The 19,448-nt window shown below is 36.0% G+C and overlaps 1 protein-coding gene across 2 annotated transcripts; it reads left to right on the top strand.

Annotated features, from left to right (window-relative positions):
• Positions 1–2,397: 2,397 nt before the first annotated feature.
• On the top strand, positions 2,398–6,237 carry LOC131601657 (zinc finger CCCH domain-containing protein 53-like). 2 transcript variants are annotated; one of them, XM_058873524.1, is made up of 10 exons: positions 2,398–2,577; positions 2,817–3,864; positions 3,972–4,154; positions 4,245–4,424; positions 4,508–4,602; positions 4,709–4,960; positions 5,035–5,185; positions 5,367–5,588; positions 5,674–5,756; positions 5,866–6,237. In XM_058873524.1, the coding sequence occupies exons 2-9, from the start codon at positions 2,957–2,959 to the stop codon at positions 5,735–5,737; spliced, it is 2,055 nt and encodes a 684-aa protein (XP_058729507.1). In that variant the 5' UTR covers positions 2,398–2,577; positions 2,817–2,956; the 3' UTR covers positions 5,738–5,756; positions 5,866–6,237. The 2 variants fall into 2 exon arrangements, with proteins under 2 accessions (XP_058729507.1, XP_058729506.1); XM_058873523.1 differs by having other exon boundaries at positions 2,399–2,577; positions 5,857–6,237.
• The last annotated feature ends 13,211 nt before the right edge of the window (positions 6,238–19,448 follow it).

Raw genomic sequence — 19,448 nt, 5'->3', positions numbered from 1 at the left:
ACCTAGAACACATAGAAAACCTGGTTTTAACGATGTAGTCATTAGGGTTTCTATAGGTAGACCACCCAGGTTGTGGGATGGCTGCCTTGTCCTTCTCGAAACCTGTAGGTTAGAGAAGTGATTGTCCTCACTCGAAACCTGTAGGTAAGAGTTGAGTATTGTAAGCTTGATTGAAGCTGTGAAGCAAGATCAAGTATGTGTTCATTGTTAGTTGTGTAAATAGCTGTTGCAAGGTTGTAACAGTTAGGTATCACCAGGGAGTGAGCAGAGGTTTTCTTATCTTGGATGGAGTTCTGAGATAGAGATTGCATTGGGTAGTGACTAGGTAAACCAGAGGTTGTTTATCTGTAAACCAGAGGTTGTTTATATAAAATAGTACTACTGATAGTGGAATCTTCTTCCTGGCTTGGTAGCCCCCAGAGTAGGTAGTTAGACCGAACTGGGTTAACAATTAACTGTGTTATTTATCTTCTGCATTATTTGTTCAGTTATGGATGTTATGACTTTGTTTATAACATCAGGTTAAGAAGTGTTAGTTGTTCCTATACAGAACCATGTAAATTTATAATCTAGTTAAGTATGCTAAACATGTGTGATCCCAGGTCTCATTGACTATTCTCTAAGAGTAATTAAATAATGGGGGATCCTTCTATTCTGCTTGTGCTACATTAATAACAGATCAGATATCTTGACATCGTGATTGACATCCGAGTCTGTCATACCAAAATTTTCACTATGGAGTTGTGGATGAATACATAATGCAACGAATTGGATGAACCACATTGGAGGATGCAGTGGTTTACAATGTTGGTGACCATGTGATAAAAGTTGGATCATCGGGTGATAACAAACCTTCTTTCCTGAGAATTTTAAGTCCTTCTTCATATATGCACATTGGTTTCTTCTTTCCATGGATTCCTACCCATGGACCAATTTTATATTAATTAGGTTTTTAAATAATTGCAACTTATTATTTGAAAATAATTGCAATTTATTAATTGAAAATAATTGTAATTTATTAATCGGAAGTTATTGTAATTATGTGTTTTAAAACAACCAAATAGAATGCGTAATGGTAAAGCCTGCCACGTGGGTGATTAAGGAATATGAAGAGTAATTAGGAGTTTTTAAGAACACCTAATTTTTTTTATATAATAGATAAGCTTTGAATTGGGCTAATTTAAGAAAAGTTTAAAATAGGAATTTTAGAATTTTAGTAGTCATCTATAAAGAGAATTTTTTCCCTAATCTTAATTTTAGTTTTTATTATTTTTAAAAAATGGCAAATAACCGTCTTTTACTTTATATTCACGTGGACTTCGTAGAAACATCAATATCTTGCGCCATTTGTGATTAAAATTAAAGCATATTACAAGAGGTATTCCGATACTTCTTTAATATTTTGTTTGTGATTATGGTTTGAATTCGAATCCAATAAAATTAGAGAAAACCCTTCTAGTTTGATCCGAGTGCTCTTGACCAGTGTTTTAAAAATCGGACCGGACATCAAACCGGTTAGGGTACTGGGTCACTGGTTTATTGGTCGAACCACTGGTAGAACTGCATGACTAAACCGGGTTAAATCGGATAACTCGGTTGAATAGACCGGTCGTTATAACAAAATTATATAGGTATAAAATCTGTCGAACCAGATGATTCAGTCTCTACAAAATATAACTAGCACTAAATTTTTTTGAAAATATCATATTATAAAAAAATTCACAAGTTCATAATTTAAATTCAAATTTTACACATAGGTATCACACACAATAAAATAGTACATAATTATAAAATATAATTGCAAACAAAAGTTTAATCGCAACATAATTTAATTGAATAATTTATAACAAAATAATTACATTATCTACTAAATTTAATTTCAATAAAAGAAAAATTGTTTCAATGTTGAGATCTCCTTCTTCAATATCAAAATCATCGGTAACAAAATCAACCGCATCTGTAACAATTTTTTATTATTTTATTTTATTTATTTTATTTTTATTTTTAATTAAAATAGTCAAAACAATGTTGTTTTAATTTTTTAAAATTAAAAAATTAAAAAAAATTAAAAATGCATTTAAACCGCCGATTTTTCCGGTTTTAACGGTTTAAACCGGTTCACACCGGTTCAATGACATTTCTGATTCAGCTATTGAACCTGACCGGTTACCTGGTCGATTCCCGGTTCATGCGATCCGACCGACCGATTCAGTTCGGTTTTTAAAACACTACTCTTGACTTGAGTTCACATAGTTGTTATTTGATTATAGAGTAATTTAACTTTTTTAATTCAACAAATAATTTAAGATGAAAAATAATAGAAGCAAACGGCTTATATCTAAAATATAACGACTAATTAACTACTACAATTATTTTTAATGATTAAGTGGGAGAGAGAAGAAAACATTGGATTGGCAAAGGAAGATGAATAAAAGGGCAACACAAACGGCTAAGCTATCAATTTCAACACTCCCTTAAAACGCATTCAGCAGTGGGGGCAGTGTGAGACTGAGTGGTTCTTTCTTCTGCTGCTCCTTCTTCTTCCATCCATTCTCTCTGTTACTCATTAGGAATATGGTAAAGAGAAATATTTTCATTTGTACAAGCTATTGTACTCATTGCTTCTTTTTATAGAGAGATTCAACCACCATCTTATTACTATTATTATTTTTATGTCTCTCTTTCTCTTTTCTTTATTTTCCTTTTATCTTATTAATAATCAACCACACGAGAATACTACTTTTAACACTTCACTTTCTTACTTTCCCTTCTCCTTTTTCTTCTTTAACTTTCTTTTCTCTTGTTGTGGTTTGCAGGAATATGTGAAAGAAAGAAACATACTCATCTCATCTTGGTAGGTAGGGCTTTCACAAACAAACTTTACTTGTAATAGGACTTTGAAAAGTAATATAAGGATAGCCTATTTTGTTCTGTAACCAAACCAAACTAGTGAGTCATGGATGGTTATGAAGCTACTAGGACAGTGTTTTCAAGGATCCAAAAAATGGACCCTGAAAATGCATCTAAAATCATGGGTGTACTTCTCATTCAAGACCATGGTGAGAAGGAAATGATAAGGTTAGCATTTGGTCCTGAATCACTCATTCACTCTCTCATTTTCAAAGCTAGAAAAGAGTTAGGACTACCTTGTAGTAATAACTCTCCACCAACACCTTCCACTCCTCTCTCACCATCACCTTTCCTCTCAAGGCAAAACTCAACTTCTTCAAGGCTTACTAATGGTTTCAACCTTCCTCCTTCTCTAACCATCCCAAACCCTTCTTCTTCTTCCTCTTCAGCCTCTTGGGCTACCATGTCTGACTTTCATAACCATGATGATTTAATTATGAGTCCCAACAATATGGTTTTACCCTCTTCTGCTACTTCACCTTTCTATCCTAATGGTGCTTCAGATCCAGTTGATGATTTTCATCTCCAAGACCAACTTTCTTTCTTGAATGATGGTTCTGATTCTAGTTCTCTCTTTCCTTCCTATGGCTGGGGAGGTAACTCTCTTCACAGGAGGAGTTGTTCAGTCAATGATGCTTGTTTAGGTTCTGAGGACCCAAATTCTGGTTTAGGGTGGAAGCCTTGTCTTTATTATGCTAGAGGGTACTGTAAAAATGGTACTAGTTGTAGGTTCCTCCATGGTGGACTTGGGGATGCTGATGCAATTGTTGGGTCACCTAACAAAGTTGAGATGATGGATCACTGTCATGAACTCTTGAGATCTAAATCTAGTCATCCACAAAGATTGGCTGCTGCTGCTACTGCTGCTTCTCACCTCATGGCCTCTAACTCTTTCCCATACTCACCAAAGTGCATGAATTTCCTTTTACAGCAGCAACAAAATGATACTCAAAGGTATAAAAGAAACTATATATAGAATTATTACTACTATTATTCCATTCCAATCATGTGTTTTTAAAGCTGTTGAATTCTGATGATGATTGATAATATAATGATTACAGAGCAGCAGCTGCAGCTCTAATGATGAGTGAAGAGTTGCAAAAATTTGGAAGGTCAAGGCTTGAAAGAAATGATTTTTCTTTGAATAGTCCTACTGGAATGATTAACCCAGCTTCAAGACAAATCTACTTGACTTTCCCAGCTGATAGTACTTTCAGAGAGGAAGATGTCTCCAATTACTTCAGGTTTTTCTTAAGAAAAAAATTACTCCAATTCAACTTCATTGTTTTGGCAAATGCAAAAAATATTAACCTTGGTTTTTGTTATTGATAAAGCATTTATGGTCCTGTTCAAGATGTGAGGATTCCATATCAGCAGAAGCGGATGTTCGGGTTTGTTACCTTTGTTTATCCAGAGACAGTGAAGCTCATTTTATCTAAAGGAAACCCTCATTTCGTTTGCGATGCTCGTGTACTCGTTAAGCCTTACAAGGAGAAGGGAAAAATTCCAGACAAGTATTACTCTTTTTCCTTCATGTTAGTTACAGTCTCTAACATGCTTTGAACTTTGCTTATGATGATTGATATGGTTTATACAGGAAGCAGATACAGCAGCAGCAGGTAGATAGAGATTTTTCACCATGTGGAACTCCAACTGGACTTGATGCTAGAGACCAATATGATCTTCCACTTGGTAGGCTAATTAATGCTTTAATTACAATTTGTTATTATTGTCTTTCAAAGATTGTGTTATAGTCTAACTCAAACATGTGATGTGTCTTTTCAATGTTTTTTTTAAGGTGGAAGAATGTTTTACAATTCTCAAGACATCTTGTGGAGGAGGAAGCTAGAGGAACAAGCTGATCTACAGCAAGCAGCTCTCGAGCTACAAAGTAGAAGGTTGATGGGTCTGCAACTTCTTGATATTAAGAAGCAACACCAACGTGCATTTTCAACTGGAAGTCCAGTTCCTTCTCCTACTCAATCTCCTAACATGTTCAATCAAACTCTTGTTCTTCCTTCTTTTCACAGAACCTCAGAGTCCTCAGAGGGTATTTTATCTACCTCTCTTCGATTTCAGGTGCTGTTAATTTCATGTGCTGAACTAAATTGATTTTGATTTCAGAGAATGGTTCAAGTTCTGCTCCAGCTACAGAAATTGCTAGTCAACATTCAGTCAATGGCTATGTTGGCAAGGAAGCTGTGGTCAATAGTGAAGGCAATGGAAATGGCAAGCAAAGCTCAAATCAGGATGAAGAGCTTGATTTGCAAGAATGGTATATATTTTGTTCTTATTTAGATTAAGTAAACTTCTAAAAGGTTACTAGAATAGTAATCACTCCTTTTTTGCCTCTTTTTAGTTCATGCCAAAAACAAAAGTTCTGGCATTTATTCAGGTTTCTTCTAACTATGATTGTCAAGTCATTTAATTTAAAGGGACTTTGTATTTAAATGCAGTTTGGAACACAATCTTCCTGATAGCCCTTTTGCTTCACCTACAAAAGCTGCTGGAGTAGACTTAGTGGCTCCTTTCTCTAATGGACCTTATGAGGCTATTGATTCAGATCCATCTGCTAACTCTAAATTTGGCACTAGTAGTAAATTACTTTCAACAACATCAGCATCACCTCTTGATAGTATGACCTCTTTTAAATCCTATAATAACTGCCAATTACCAAGGTAGTTTATCAGTCATCACATAAATTTCAACATCCATAAATTTTTGTTGAACTCTTGATGATCTTGGTTTGGAATTTGGACTTAGGTTCTCTTCTGGACATGGAACTATTGGGATGTTTGCCGGCACCGGCGGCCCGATTGGCATTTAGCTCTCCTGAGGTTAATTAGGTAAAGTTAATTAGTCTAATATTGCATAGTTTTTCTTAAAGGTTTTTGTTGTTTAGTTTAATTAAATATGGAAGTCGGTTTTGTATTGTTGTGTGTACAGTGTTTACAGGAAAATGAAGCAAAGATGATTAAAGAAAAGCATGACATCCAACAACAAATCTATAGAGAATCAGCAGCAGCAAAGATGCCAACACCATCACCATCAATCATCAATACTATACTTGTTACTACCATACAAAATCCATACGTAAAAAAGCAGTTTCAGTAAAGGAAGTGGGGCATGGCATTTCCTTTTCTTAGCATTATTGTACCATTTTATATCTCACTAGTAGCTGAACCACACGTTAAAATATTAAATTAAATAACACACAAAAAAAAATATCAGAGTCAATGTGTGTGTATTAGGAACTCACTCCTTTGTTGGTGGATCATAGATTGTTAGTACTATGTTATTATTACTACACAGGTACCATAATTTCAAGTCCTTTGTACAGCTGAAGAATCATTACCTAGAGAAAAAAAAGCATGCATAGATGAAGAAATGTTAACTACAAGGCTAGGTGATTTGAGTTTGAGATTCAACAAGAGGGGGTTGTATAATTGTTAGTCTTATCTTAGTTTGGTTAAAGTTATAAAGTGGAGAATTTTACCTTTGATGTAATGTTGCAAGACAGGAAAGAGAAAATATTTAGAAACAAGAATGAAAAGTGAGTTTTTCAAGACTAAAAAATTGGTCTATTTGGGTCTTACTATTGTGATTTTTAAAGGAGAATTTGTCTGTTTGTTCCTGCAATAATTTTGCCTCTGAATTGAGTGGGGTATGTATATATTTTTGCCATTATTAGAGAGGAAAAAGAGGAGGGGTCCATAAAACAGAAACATCACATGGGGTTGCTGACATTGCAAATGGGCCATATACATTTATAAAATGCCAGGTTGTGTTTGTGTAAGGGTCCTACCCACCAGCAGCTACCCATGTGATGTGAATATATAAATATAAATTTGCCTCTATCTTTCATGATGACAGGAAAGGACATGAATAGATCTAAAAGTAAGGGTAGATGCCCACACGTATGATAAAAGTGAGCAGTAGTGAGTTACTGGAATCTTTCGGAGTCTGTGTGTGATACAGTCCGTGTGAGTTACTGTGCGTTATTTCTACTCTACTATTTTACTACTCTCTTTCAAGTTTCAAGAATCCTAGGTGTTTGTAATAAGTAATAACTACGGATGCCAAGGTCAATATTGAAACTTAAAAGTGTGGTGAAACTGTAAAAAATGAACCACCTCTAGTGGATAAGCACAAGCCGTCATGCTATTGGTATTTGGTTGGCTTTAGCACGTTAGTTGCTTTCAAAATTTGTCAAGTTGTGTATGAGAAGACATTAATCTATAGTCTCTAAAGTATCACTCTAACTTCAATTTAGTCTCTTAAAAATAAGTGTTTCAATTTAGTCTCTTAATAATAAGTGTTGTCTCTTAATAATAAGTGTTGAAGGAGAAAGTAAAACCAACAGTTGAATCCTCATTTCTCCGGAGTATGCATGATGACACCCTCAGTCACTTCTCTTCCGTTGATATCTAATTGATCGGTCATTCACATAAGACGTCAAATTACATGAGAGCTGTTTTAAGTTTTAACGGTTTATATTATACAAAGACCATTTTGTGTTATTTTAAGTATTCAATTCATTTCTACTCTCATATTATTTTTCACTCGGTAACTAATAACCTATTTGCTGCACCAAGACTTCATTTTACCATTTCACCACTTCAATACACATTTATAGTTTCGTAATGAATCATCTGTGCCGTTGGTGGAAAAAAACTCTTGATTCCCACAGTTTTTCCATGAAAACCACCGCCTCTTGACCAAAGACACATCTCACTGATCTTATTCTCGTAGATCACCAACTTGCTTCTCAAAGAGCGACCACTACGTGCGAAGTGACATTGTGTGACAACCAAGTCATACCATAGTCGACTATAGTAGATTCAACCTCACCACATGGAGTAGTTCCGAGGTCACCACGTTGTAACCAAAGCAAAATGCTTCGTACTCATTCACACTCACCACATGAAGTAGTTCCGAGGGAGAAGTGACTGTCATATTTCACTAGAGGTTCGCCAACCCCATAACTCGCTAGAACACTACTCTCGAGAAAAAGGTACGACATAGATGCCCTCATCTCTGAGAAAAAGAGGAACCCACTCTCTACATGCATTCTTGACAGCAAGAATCATGGTCCATTGAGAAACCCCCAAATCTAGAAAGTTACGACGACACTAAAGGAATAGACGTACATGTTGAACATGTTATTCAACAAGCTGGATTATTACCATGTTTGGAGAACCATGAAGTGTAAGCTACACGTGTTAACTGTAACATCCTTTTAAACCCCACGTTTAATTTACGAGTAAATTAATTAAAACAAGTCACATAAGGGTGTCACACTTCATAAAAACAACATAAATATCCCGCTCTGTAACACGGGTTACACAATTTAAGATTCAACTTCTCAAACAATACACATTCATGATGCTTATGCGACATCAATGCTAATTTAAAAACGTTGTAGCGGAATCATCATCATTTAATCTTTATTATAAAATAAAACACACCTTGATTCTTAAAACATTTGACTAAAAAAAATAAACATAGCTCCACAAATTGTGTCCAAAATAAACAACATTGTTGTTTAAGAAATTCAAAAGTCAACCTCAACCCGATGATACATGATCAAAACATAAACCACTAAATAAAACAATAACAAAGAAAATGTCTTCGCAACTAGCTTTCACTTACTTCCACAAAAGCTACTCCTGAGTATCTGCACGTTACTCACATAGAGGTATCATTCAAACAGAAAGATGAGTATTCATAATTAATTATAAAAGATATAAGAAATAATAGATTTACAATAGTTATAAGCTACGAGTCAACTGTAAGAACAATAATGGTTCTGCACCTGACCTTAAGTTTTAATGATAACTTTACATGTTATCTTAAGGAATAATTATATACACTAACGATTTTCTTTCTAGTGTGTGGCTTTTTCCTTACATGTTTTGACTCTGGTAATAAGGCGTGTGACGTTATCAGGTTCTGAACTCAACACTCTAAAAGAATACTACTGTTGTGTTACAATGGAAGTCAAGATTATGGAATGCTACTTATGCGACGGTCCCAAGGAACGTTAGTACAAAGAGCTTCTGATCATGACTTTGTAAAGGAAGCTTTTAGGCCTTCTAAAGCTTTGCTTTTGTGTCCCATGTTCTAAATATGATAAAGACGAAGTTCTTCTAAACGAGTTCTGAAGATCTGAAGACTCTAAAGACAAAGATTCTGCTGGACAAGCTCTAAAGACTCAAAGACTTAGATTTGAAGATTCAAGTTCTGATAATCTACAACATGCTTCAATCAACATACAATCATAAGCCTTTAAAGACTTAGAAGATCAAGGACGACTTACGTGTGATGGTGACCATAAAACTACTAACATAAACTGTGACCTCTACTCTTATAGGGTGGCGTAAGGACAATCCACCATGACCGTTGGGGACTTTACAGATGTACTTTGCATTTCTTATTCTACTCTCCAACGGATCTATCCTTCTCTATAAAAGAAACCATTAGAAGAATTTAAAATCAACGAATCAGTTCTACAAAACTACACCAAAGCGCTGCACAAACTCTGTTAGAGAAATCTTTGTATAGTTTTATATTTTAAGCAAGGAGTTTTTGTTCATATCTTGCTTGTCAACACTTTTGTGTTGTTGTACTTAAACATTATGTAATCTACTTATTAGAAGCATCTTGTAATACACACTTGTAATACACACTTGTAATCAACTTGTTTGATTATTTTCTTGGGGGACTAGGTGCTAGTCAGAAACCCTAGGAAGACTGTGGCTGCGTTCATAGCGGTTTCATGATAAGGATCAGCTGAACTTGTTGGAATTGTCAGCAAGGATGATCGAAAGCTTATTATGGTTATTTTCTTGAGAAGGCTAGGTGCTAGTCAGGAGTCTCAAGAAGGCATTGGCTGCGGTCAGTGTAGTTGTCTGTAGTCATTTTGGTTATAGTAGATTAAGTCCTTATTGAGAAGGCAAAATCACCTTGGCGGGTGGACTGGAGTAACTTTGTTAACAGTGAACCAAGATAAAAATAATTGTGTTCATATAATTTTATTCAGTTGTTAACCTTGTTTTTGAGTTGTGAAAAAGATTATATTTGGTGCAATCCAATTCAAACCCCCCTTCTTGTGTTTCTCGCACCTTCAATAGACACCATAGCTTCGTTTCTGGTTGATACAATTAACCGTGTCAGATTAAGATCCAGACACTCTTCAGAAACACTATGGCTAATCCACCACCACCATCTGCACCAATTATCAATGAAAAATAACACTACAATGCCAAACCTTGTTGATGGCTACATACATCCTGCCAGTGTTAGAGGGTACAAAGGTCGAAAGAAGAAGAATGAACGACCAATAGAAGAAGGAGTATAAGAACCATCACAAAGCTAGAACCATCTTGCTTATGCGATTTCTTATACTGAGTATTAGAAGATAACAAATAGAAACTCTGCTAAGTCTATATTTGATTCTCTGACAATGGCTCATGAAGGCAACACTCAAGTAAAAGAAACCAAGGCTCTTGCCTTAATTAAAAAATATGAAACCTTCAAGATGGAAGAAGTTGAATCTATTGAAAAAATATAATGAAATTGAAGGAGGCCATGTTCATTCAAGATATCAAATCCCCAATCTGGCTAACTAATATCGTGATGGTAAAGAAGGCCTCCGAAAAAATGTTGAATGCTCATGCATTTCACTAACCTGAACAAAGCTTGTCCCACAGATCCATATCCACTACCAAGCATTGATAGGGTAATTGATGGCAGATCGAGGTTCTGAGTACTAATTTTTATGATCGCACACTTAGGTTACAATCAGATAAGAATGAACCTAATGACAAAGTGAAAGACAACATTCATAACCAATCACAACAATTTCTAATATGAGGTCAAGTCGTTAGGATTGAAAAACGTTGGGACAACATACCAGAGTCCAGAATGTACAATAGTACAAATGTATTGACTAAAATAAAAATAATTCAATGAATAAAAAGCTCAAGAACAAACCTAGAAAAAAAAGGAAAAAACTTGAATAAAAGAGAAAAAATTGAAAAAAGAAAGAAAGAAGAAGAACAAGATTTAACATATAAATATATTCTTTTATTAACAATATATAATTGAATTCAATGAATATTTGTTCATTATAAAAATATGTTAATAAATAAATTAAATTATATTTATGATTAGTTGATTGTGTTTAATTAAAAAAAAAATCTTATATAAATTATTGATTTATTTTTCGTTATTCACTACTATTGAAATTCAAATTCAAAATCAATTACCCATTGGATACTTCTAGTATTTTTCACGCCTAAATATTTTTCATAGTTTAAATCAATGAACTATATAGCTAAATTTCTATTAAATAATCATTATGTATATGTTCCCTGCCAAACTAATGTTGATTATAAAAGTATCTGAATGGAGAAAAAGGAAGTAGCTACTATCCAGTATAAATACATGAAACGAGTCTTGTAGGAGAAGGTGATGTTAACCTTGTTATCCATAGGATGCTTATGGAAAAGCTATGGGATATGTATGATGACACCATTTCTAACACCCTACACCGTAATAGTATATATACATGATACCAATTTTGTTTTTTAATAATTTATCATGCTTTGGTTTTTGTGCAAGTGTATTTTGCTTTGCAATTTTATATGGTGTAAGATATCAGGTGTATAAAAAGAGTGTAAAAATAGCTCATCTCTTGTTGTAAACACTCGCCTTGTGTATTTTCTTTAGGGGATATTGTAGCGGGGAAAATCTGATATCGAAGCCATGAAATTGACTCGAATCAATATTTCGTTTGAAATCGCCACCGCGCTTTATTTTTTCAAAGGAAAAGGGAAAAGAACGTAAAACCCAAAGTTTTGTTTTTAAAACAAGAAAGAGATCTCAGGTACGGGTGTTGATTATATGAGGGGAAGGTTTTAAGCACCTCTCATATCTGTGGTATTCCACAGGAACCTTTTTGAAAATCTGTGTGTGTGTGTGCTAAAAAAGGGTTTGTTTTATTTTTAAAATAAGCTCGGCAAAGCGTTTAGCTTTGGGCCTACATACCTCCTCGGTGCAATGGAGAAGTCAGAGCTAATGTAGTTCCGCTTAAAGGGAAAAAATGTTTAAAAACGAATAAACACTTTATCGTCGTCGGAGAGAAATACTCAGCCGTGGATTTTGAGCATGAGAACAAACGAGTTCTTTGCATCGCAAATGAAAGAAGGGCTCCAACTCGGATAAAATCGACGAGTATGCCACTAGCTCTCTCACGCGGAAAAGATCTCATTATATCAATCAATTTCAAAATCGTGGGGTATAACCACTCGTTTCGACAATTAACGGTGTCTAAACTTTTGAAGAAAAGCCACTAAGGGCGAAAGATATTTTTTGAGAAAAGGTTTTGAAAAGGTTGCAAACATAATAATATTTTGAAAAAGGGAGAAGATTTTGAAAATTTAAGAAGTGGGAGGAGATGAAGAGGCTATCCTATTGCGTAAAATAAAAGCTAAGGAAAAGAACGGTCTAACTGAAATAAGAAGCCAACACTTGACATTAAGAGTCAAGGTAGATTTCCCATCCTTTGGAATTATCAATACCAACACATTAACACTTGGGGGATCCAGATGAACTTATTGTCTTAGCACCACTTTTCATTAAGCACATTAAGATTCTGACGAAAATCGGGCAGAGTAACGGCTGTTTTCGGGTAAAATCCTTATCTCAATGCCTTGGAATTAACCATCAAGGGCTTTCAAGGAAATACCTGCACATACAAACAGACAACAATCCAATGCCAGACAGACAGAATAACAGCAGAGTAATAACAGAATAAGAGTCCAGAGGCACTAGGTCCATAAGTCCGAAGAGAGTCTTATGTGTTTTTTAGATTTTGGTTGTTTATTAGTGTTTTAGCATAAAAGTAAAGTATGGTCCAAGTGGACAAAAGGAAAATAGCGGAAGCATAAACATATGTCCAAGTGGACAAAGAGAAAATAGCGGAATTATAAACGTCCAAATGGACAAAGAAAAAATGGCGGAATGTAAATATGATGAAATGATAAAATAAAGCGATAAAGCGAGAAATATAAAGAGCGGTATAATAAATGGCGGAAATTAAAGTTAGTTGTTAGATGTTAAAGATAACCATCTTGAAACTTGTCAAGTATGTTATCAAAGTTAGTAATGAAGATCGATGGTGAGTGAATGATGTACTCGGATTTAAGGTCAATGGAAACTTATCAGAAGCTTGATAAAATCATAGCGACTACACGATAAATTTCCATAAGTCATAAATCAACCGCATACAATTCTCTTCTATATTTGATCTTTTATCGAGTCGGGACAAATGTAGGAGAACTCTCCATGTATCAAGATCATCAATCAAAAGAAATAAGAAGGAGAAGAAGAAATGATCTAGCCTTTATCAAGAATCCATAGAATTCTCAAGATATCAAGACTTTCATCGATCAAGAGAAAATAAGATGAAAAAAGATAAGAATGAAAACAAATTGATCTAGTCTTTATCAAGAATCCATAGAATTCTCAAGATATTAAGACTTTCATCGATCAAAAGGAAATAAGATAAAAAGATAAGAATGAAAACAAATTGATCTAGTCTTCATCAAAAATCCATAGAATCCTCAAGATGTCAAGACTTTCATCGATCAAAAGAAAGATAAGATGAAAATAAGAATGAAAACACAAAAGATAATCAACTCACACTATCATTAATATCATTCATCCATTTTGGTGGATTAGGTCATTTCAAACCTATCAACACCCTAGATCCAATGATATTAATGAAGTGTAGGAAGAAGGAAGCCAAAACAAGCACAAAAAAGGCAAAAAACCACATTCTGCCTGCTGGAAATCGATTTCATGCAGGGGGAAATCGATTTCCATAGTGCAGTTTTCAAAAAAAACAAGTTACGTTCAGCAGGAAATCGATTTCAGCCTTAAGGAAATCGATTTCCTCAGTGTAAATTTCAGCAAAAACAGCATTTAAAGGCATGAAACTTGATTTGAACAAATATACAAACACCTTATGATCACACATCAACTTGAGCACGAAATTTCCATCACAAAACCAGCAAATATCATCAATATAGCATCAAAGATGCATTGAACACAAGCAATAAAGATCTACATCATGGATCTAGCAAATTACCACTTCTTGAACAAAGATTTTGGAGTAGCTTCAAGAGCAAGCACAAGGTGTGTAGATCCTTCAAATTTGGAGATGATCAAACAAAGAAAAGAGTGAAATGTAGGAGGCTTAGTTCAAAATTAGCAAGATTCAATGTGAATCTCACTAATCTTATGAAAATGAACTTTGGGTGAGGGTTTTGGAAAGGGTGAGAAATGAATTTGCAAGCAATTTTTTGGCTCTCCAAGCTTGAGAAATGAGAGAGTAGTGGGCTCTATTTATAGGATGAGAGCAAGAGTAGTGGTAGTTTGGTCTTTTTGCATTTGGTAATTAGCTTGTGTTTAATTGGCGATTAAAGTGGCAATTAAATGGTAAAAAGTGGTAAAATGGGGTTTAAGTGGGTTTAATGAAAAGAATTATTTTGATGAGGTGGAAAATTGGTACAATGATCAAATAAAAAGGTGCCAAAATGATGTCAAGCTTCCTTCCTTATATTTTTTTGAATTTCGCCCCAAGGAAATCGATTTCCCCAAGAGTGAAATCGATTTCACTCTGTTCCAGAAGAGAATTTGGCGCAAAATACACTAGGGAAATCGATTTACCCAGGAGGGAAATCGATTTCATGCTGTCCAGAATGTGATTTTGTTGAAGATTGCTGCAGGGAATTCGATTTACCCAGTAGGGAAATCGATTTCATCAGTCAAAAGTTTGAGAAATGCCTTGTTTATTGCATGTCTTGGCTTGGTACCTACAAAACAAAAGCCTACAAAGAAACAAAGCAATGTTTTTGGTATTTGGGTTAGTATAATATGCATACAAGATAAACAATCATTGGTGCTTGATGGTCCCTCTTATTGATGAGGTGAGTGCAACACCATAAACAAAACTTCCAAGTGAAGCTCTTGATTAGTGATTGGGATATGAATGATATAGGATCTTAGGGTCAAAAATTGGGGTATGACAGATGCCCCCATTTAAGTTTCTTCGATTTGGAGATACGATGATTGGAAATCTTCGTTTTGACAAAATCGAAGAGACTTAAATATATAAAACACAATTTTTGATCCTAAGATGCAATGCAATGTTTAATGAATGCCTATGATGATAATAAAGCATGACAACACTGGGGAGTAAAAGGTACTCCACTGGGGAAAATAAATGTCTTGCTGGCAAATCTCCGCTGGGGAAGGCAAGACTTTGTTGGAGAGATGAAACTTTGGTAGGGAAAGAAATTTCTCTGGGGAAAACACTTCGCGTCAGAGAGGTTATAGAATCCTCTTTCACTGGGGATGAGAAAAGGGGAACATCCTCTATCACTGGGGATGAGAAAGTATGCATCCTGAATCAGAATGCCAATCTTCCGTTATGAGAAATCACACCATCGTACCACTGATGATATGAAAAGAGATAATTCATCGATGTACCACTGACGATGAAAGAGATGTACCGCCGTACCACTGACGATAACACATACCAACATTCCACTGAAGGCATGAAGAGGTATACCACCGTACCACTGATGATATAAAAGGTTTAAATCATCGACGTACCACTGACGATGAAAGGGATGTACCGCCGTACCACTGACGATAACACATACCAACGTTCTACTGAAGGCATGAAAGAGATATACCACCGTACCACTGATGATATAAAAGGGATAAATCATCGACGTACCACTGACGATGAAAGGGATGTACCGCCGTACCACTGACGATAACACATACCAACGTTCTACTGAAGGCATGAAAGAGATATACCACCGTACCACTGATGATATAAAAGGGATAGATCATCGACGTACCACTGACGATGAAAGAGATGTACCGCCGTACCACTGACGATAACACATACCAACGTTCTACTGAAGGCATGAAAGAGATATACCACCGTACCACTGATGATATAAAAGGGATAGATCATTGACGTACCACTGACGATGAAAGAGATGTACCGCCGTACCACTGACGATAACACATACCAACGTTCTACTGAAGGCATGAAAGAGATATACCACTGTACCACTGATGATATAAAAGGGATAAATCATCGACGTACCACTGACGATGAAAGAGATGTACCGCCGTACCATTGACGATAACACATACCAACGTTCCACTGAAGGCAGGAAAGAGATATACCACCGTACCACTAATGATATAAAAGGGATAAATCATCGACGTACCACTGACGATGAAAGAGATGTACCGTCGTACCACTGACGATAACACATACCAACGTTCCACTGAAGGCATGAAGAGGTATATCACCGTACCACTGATGATATAATAAGAGATGATTCATCGACGTACCACTGATGATGAAAGAGATGTACCGTCGTACCACTGACGATAACACATACCAATGTTCCACTGAAGGCATGAAGAGGTATACCACCGTACCACTGATGATATAAAAAGAGATGATTCATCGACGTACCACTGACGATGAAAGAGATGTACCGCCGTACCACTGACGATAACACATACCAACGTTCCACTGAAGGCATGAAGAGGTATACCACCGTACCACTGATGATATAAAAGGAGATGTACCGCCGTACCACTGACGATAACACATACCAACGTTCCACTGAAGGCATGAAGAGGTATACCACCGTACCACTGATGATATAAAAGGAGATGTACCGCCGTACCACTGACGATGAAAGAGATGTACCGCCGTACCACTGACGATAACACATACCAACGTTCCACTGAAGGCATGAAGAGCTGCCCCTTTATACCAATGATGGTGAAGAGCAATCAATAATACTTTTTCAATGATTTGAGGATGCATACATAAATGCCTAGTCTCAATATTCATCATCCAGTGACAAAAATTCAATCCATGACCAAAATGGAAAGAAGCTGCCAAAAAGACTGGACCATGTGAGGGAGAAACTCACTGGTCTTCTGTTCGTAGTCATCTGAACAGAAAAACTGAAACATATTATCCACCTAGAAACAAATTCAGTGGGGATTTTCAAGGAAAGTGAGTTTTTTTTTTCTACTTAAGACACTCTAAATGAAAGAGCAATCTGTTTGACAGTAAACTTCATGATAGCAAATGTGAAATGCATGACTGTTTTTGATGTATGTTAATGATGCATATGCTGCCAAAACTTAGCACAAGAATTAACTCAAGCGATGGAGTGCGAAGATAACATAATCAAGCATGTCTCAAGCTGAACATCAGAGCAAAAACTGCTATAACAATCTTTTGATGGCTTTAGAATAAATGCTGCCCAACATTAGGGAATATCAGAGCTAAGAGAACACAGTAGTTGAGTTCTACACCATATTTGAACCAGGCCAAAGGTGCATTGAGTGGAACACATTCTTCTTCTTTTGCATTATGAATACATCAGCATATCCATTCCTTGTAATGCACTCATGAATCAAAGTAAAACTTCTTTTATAATTTTCAAAAGGATTTTGTTGAAATCAATTTTCTTTTTGTTTCAAAAATTACTATCAACAATAAATGACATTTTGAGAGATATGGAAGAAATGAGATTGCCAATAAAGGGTAAAGGCTCAAACTTTTTTAATAGAATGGTAGCCTACAAAAGGCAAGACCCCATGGATTATTACAAAATTTGGAAAGTGGTAATTTTGTGGAAAAGGTACATTGAAATGTAATGACCCCATCCTCTCTCTCAACTTGGAATTCCTGAGCAAAGGCTTCCGTTGAAATGTGTTGAACTTCTTCATGATAAAAAGATGACTGCTGATGATCAAGTCTTGTCTGATGTAGTTACTTGCCATGAATCCCTAACTTTTGCCTGGACCGCCCTTTCGGGTTTTCAGTCCACCGGGTATTTTATTCTGTTTATGTCTCTAATTTTTGCCTGGACCGCCCTTTCGGGTTTTCAATCCACCGAGACGCTCTTTTTTGCCTAAGCCGCCCTTTCGGGTTTTCAACTTAGCGAGCTGTTCTTTTATTATTTTTAGGCAAAGTATTTCTTGACTACATCAGCATTCACGGGACGGGGGAGCTCCTCTCCATCCATAGTTGTAAGAATTAATGCACCGCCAGAGAAGGCTTTCTTAACAACATATGGTCCTTCAAAATTAGGAGTCCATTTGCCCCTTGAATTGGAGGTAAAAGACAAGATTATTTTGAGCACGAGGTCGCCTTCTCTGAATACACGAGGTCGAACCTTCTTATCGAACGCTTTCTTCATTCTTTTCTGGTACAACTGACCATGGCATAAAGTCGTCATCCTCTTTTCTTCTATCAAATTCAATTGATCAAACCTGCTTTGACACCACTCAGCCTCAGATAACTTGGTTTCCATTAAAACTCTCAATGATGGAATCTCAACCTCAATAGGGAGCACTGCTTCCATACCATAAACCAAAGAAAAGGGAGTTGCCCATGTTGAAGTACGATCAGATGTACGGTACCCATGCAAAGCAAATGGGAGCATCTCATGCCAGTCCTTGTACGTAACAACCATCTTTTGCACAATCTTCTTAATATTCTTATTTGCTGCTTCAACAGCTCCATTCATCTTTGGCCTATAAGGCGAAGAGTTGTGATGTTCGATCTTGAAGCTTTCACACAGTTCTCTCATCATGCTGTTATTCAGGTTCGAGCCATTATCAGTGATGATCTTGCTCGGTACACCATATCTGCAAATGATGTTGTTCTTAATAAATCTAACCACAACTTGCTTTGTCACATTAGCATATGAAGCAGCTTCTACCCACTTGGTAAAGTAATCGATTGCTACCAGGATGAATCGATGTCCGTTCGAAGCCTTGGGTTCAATCATGCCAATCATATCAATACCCCACATAGAGAAAGGCCATGGGGAAGAAATAACATTGAGAAGTGTCGGAGGCACATGAATCTTGTCAGCATACACCTGACACTTGTGACACTTCTTTACAAATTTGTAGCAATCAGATTCCATTGTCAGCCAATAGTAACATGCTCTAAGCATCTTTTTAGCCATCGAATGTCCATTGGAATGGGTACCAAAAGAACCTTCATGGATTTCATGCATCAACATGTCTGCTTCGTGTCTATCAACGCATCTAAGCAAAACCATGTCATAATTCCTTTTATACAAAACATCAGCATTGATGAAGAAACTGCCAGCCAATCTCCTCAAATTTTTCTTATCTTTATTTGATGCCCCAAGTGGGTATTCTTGAGTCTGAAGGAAGTGCTTAATATCGAAATACCAAGGCTTTTCATCTGTTGCTTCCTCAACTGCAAATACATGAGCAGGTCTATCAAGACGCCTGATTGTTATCTGAGGTTCCTCATTATGGAAATTCACTTTGTACATGGAGGACAATGTGGCTAATGCATCAGCCATCTGATTCTCATCTCGAGGGATGTGGTGGAATTCAACTTTGTTGAAGAATGTCAATAGTCTTCTGGCGTA

This window comes from Vicia villosa, linkage group LG5, assembly GCF_029867415.1.
Source record: "Vicia villosa cultivar HV-30 ecotype Madison, WI linkage group LG5, Vvil1.0, whole genome shotgun sequence".
Classification (NCBI taxonomy): Eukaryota; Viridiplantae; Streptophyta; class Magnoliopsida; order Fabales; family Fabaceae; genus Vicia; species Vicia villosa.
The sequence above is the reverse complement of the archived record's forward strand: the minus strand, read 5'-3'. Positions and strand labels throughout refer to the sequence as shown.

What these genes read in the sequence shown, in the direction of transcription:
- LOC131601657 (XM_058873524.1), top strand. Translation starts at nt 2,957, where the DNA reads ATGGATGGTTATGAAGCTACTAGGACAGTGTTTTCAAGGATCCAAAAA. An exon ending in CAACAAAATGATACTCAAAG is followed by an intron (nt 3,865 to 3,971) that starts GTATAAAAGAAA and finishes TAATGATTACAG; the next exon opens with AGCAGCAGCTGCAGCTCTAA. An exon ending in AACCTCAGAGTCCTCAGAGG is followed by an intron (nt 4,961 to 5,034) that starts GTATTTTATCTA and finishes TTTTGATTTCAG; the next exon opens with AGAATGGTTCAAGTTCTGCT.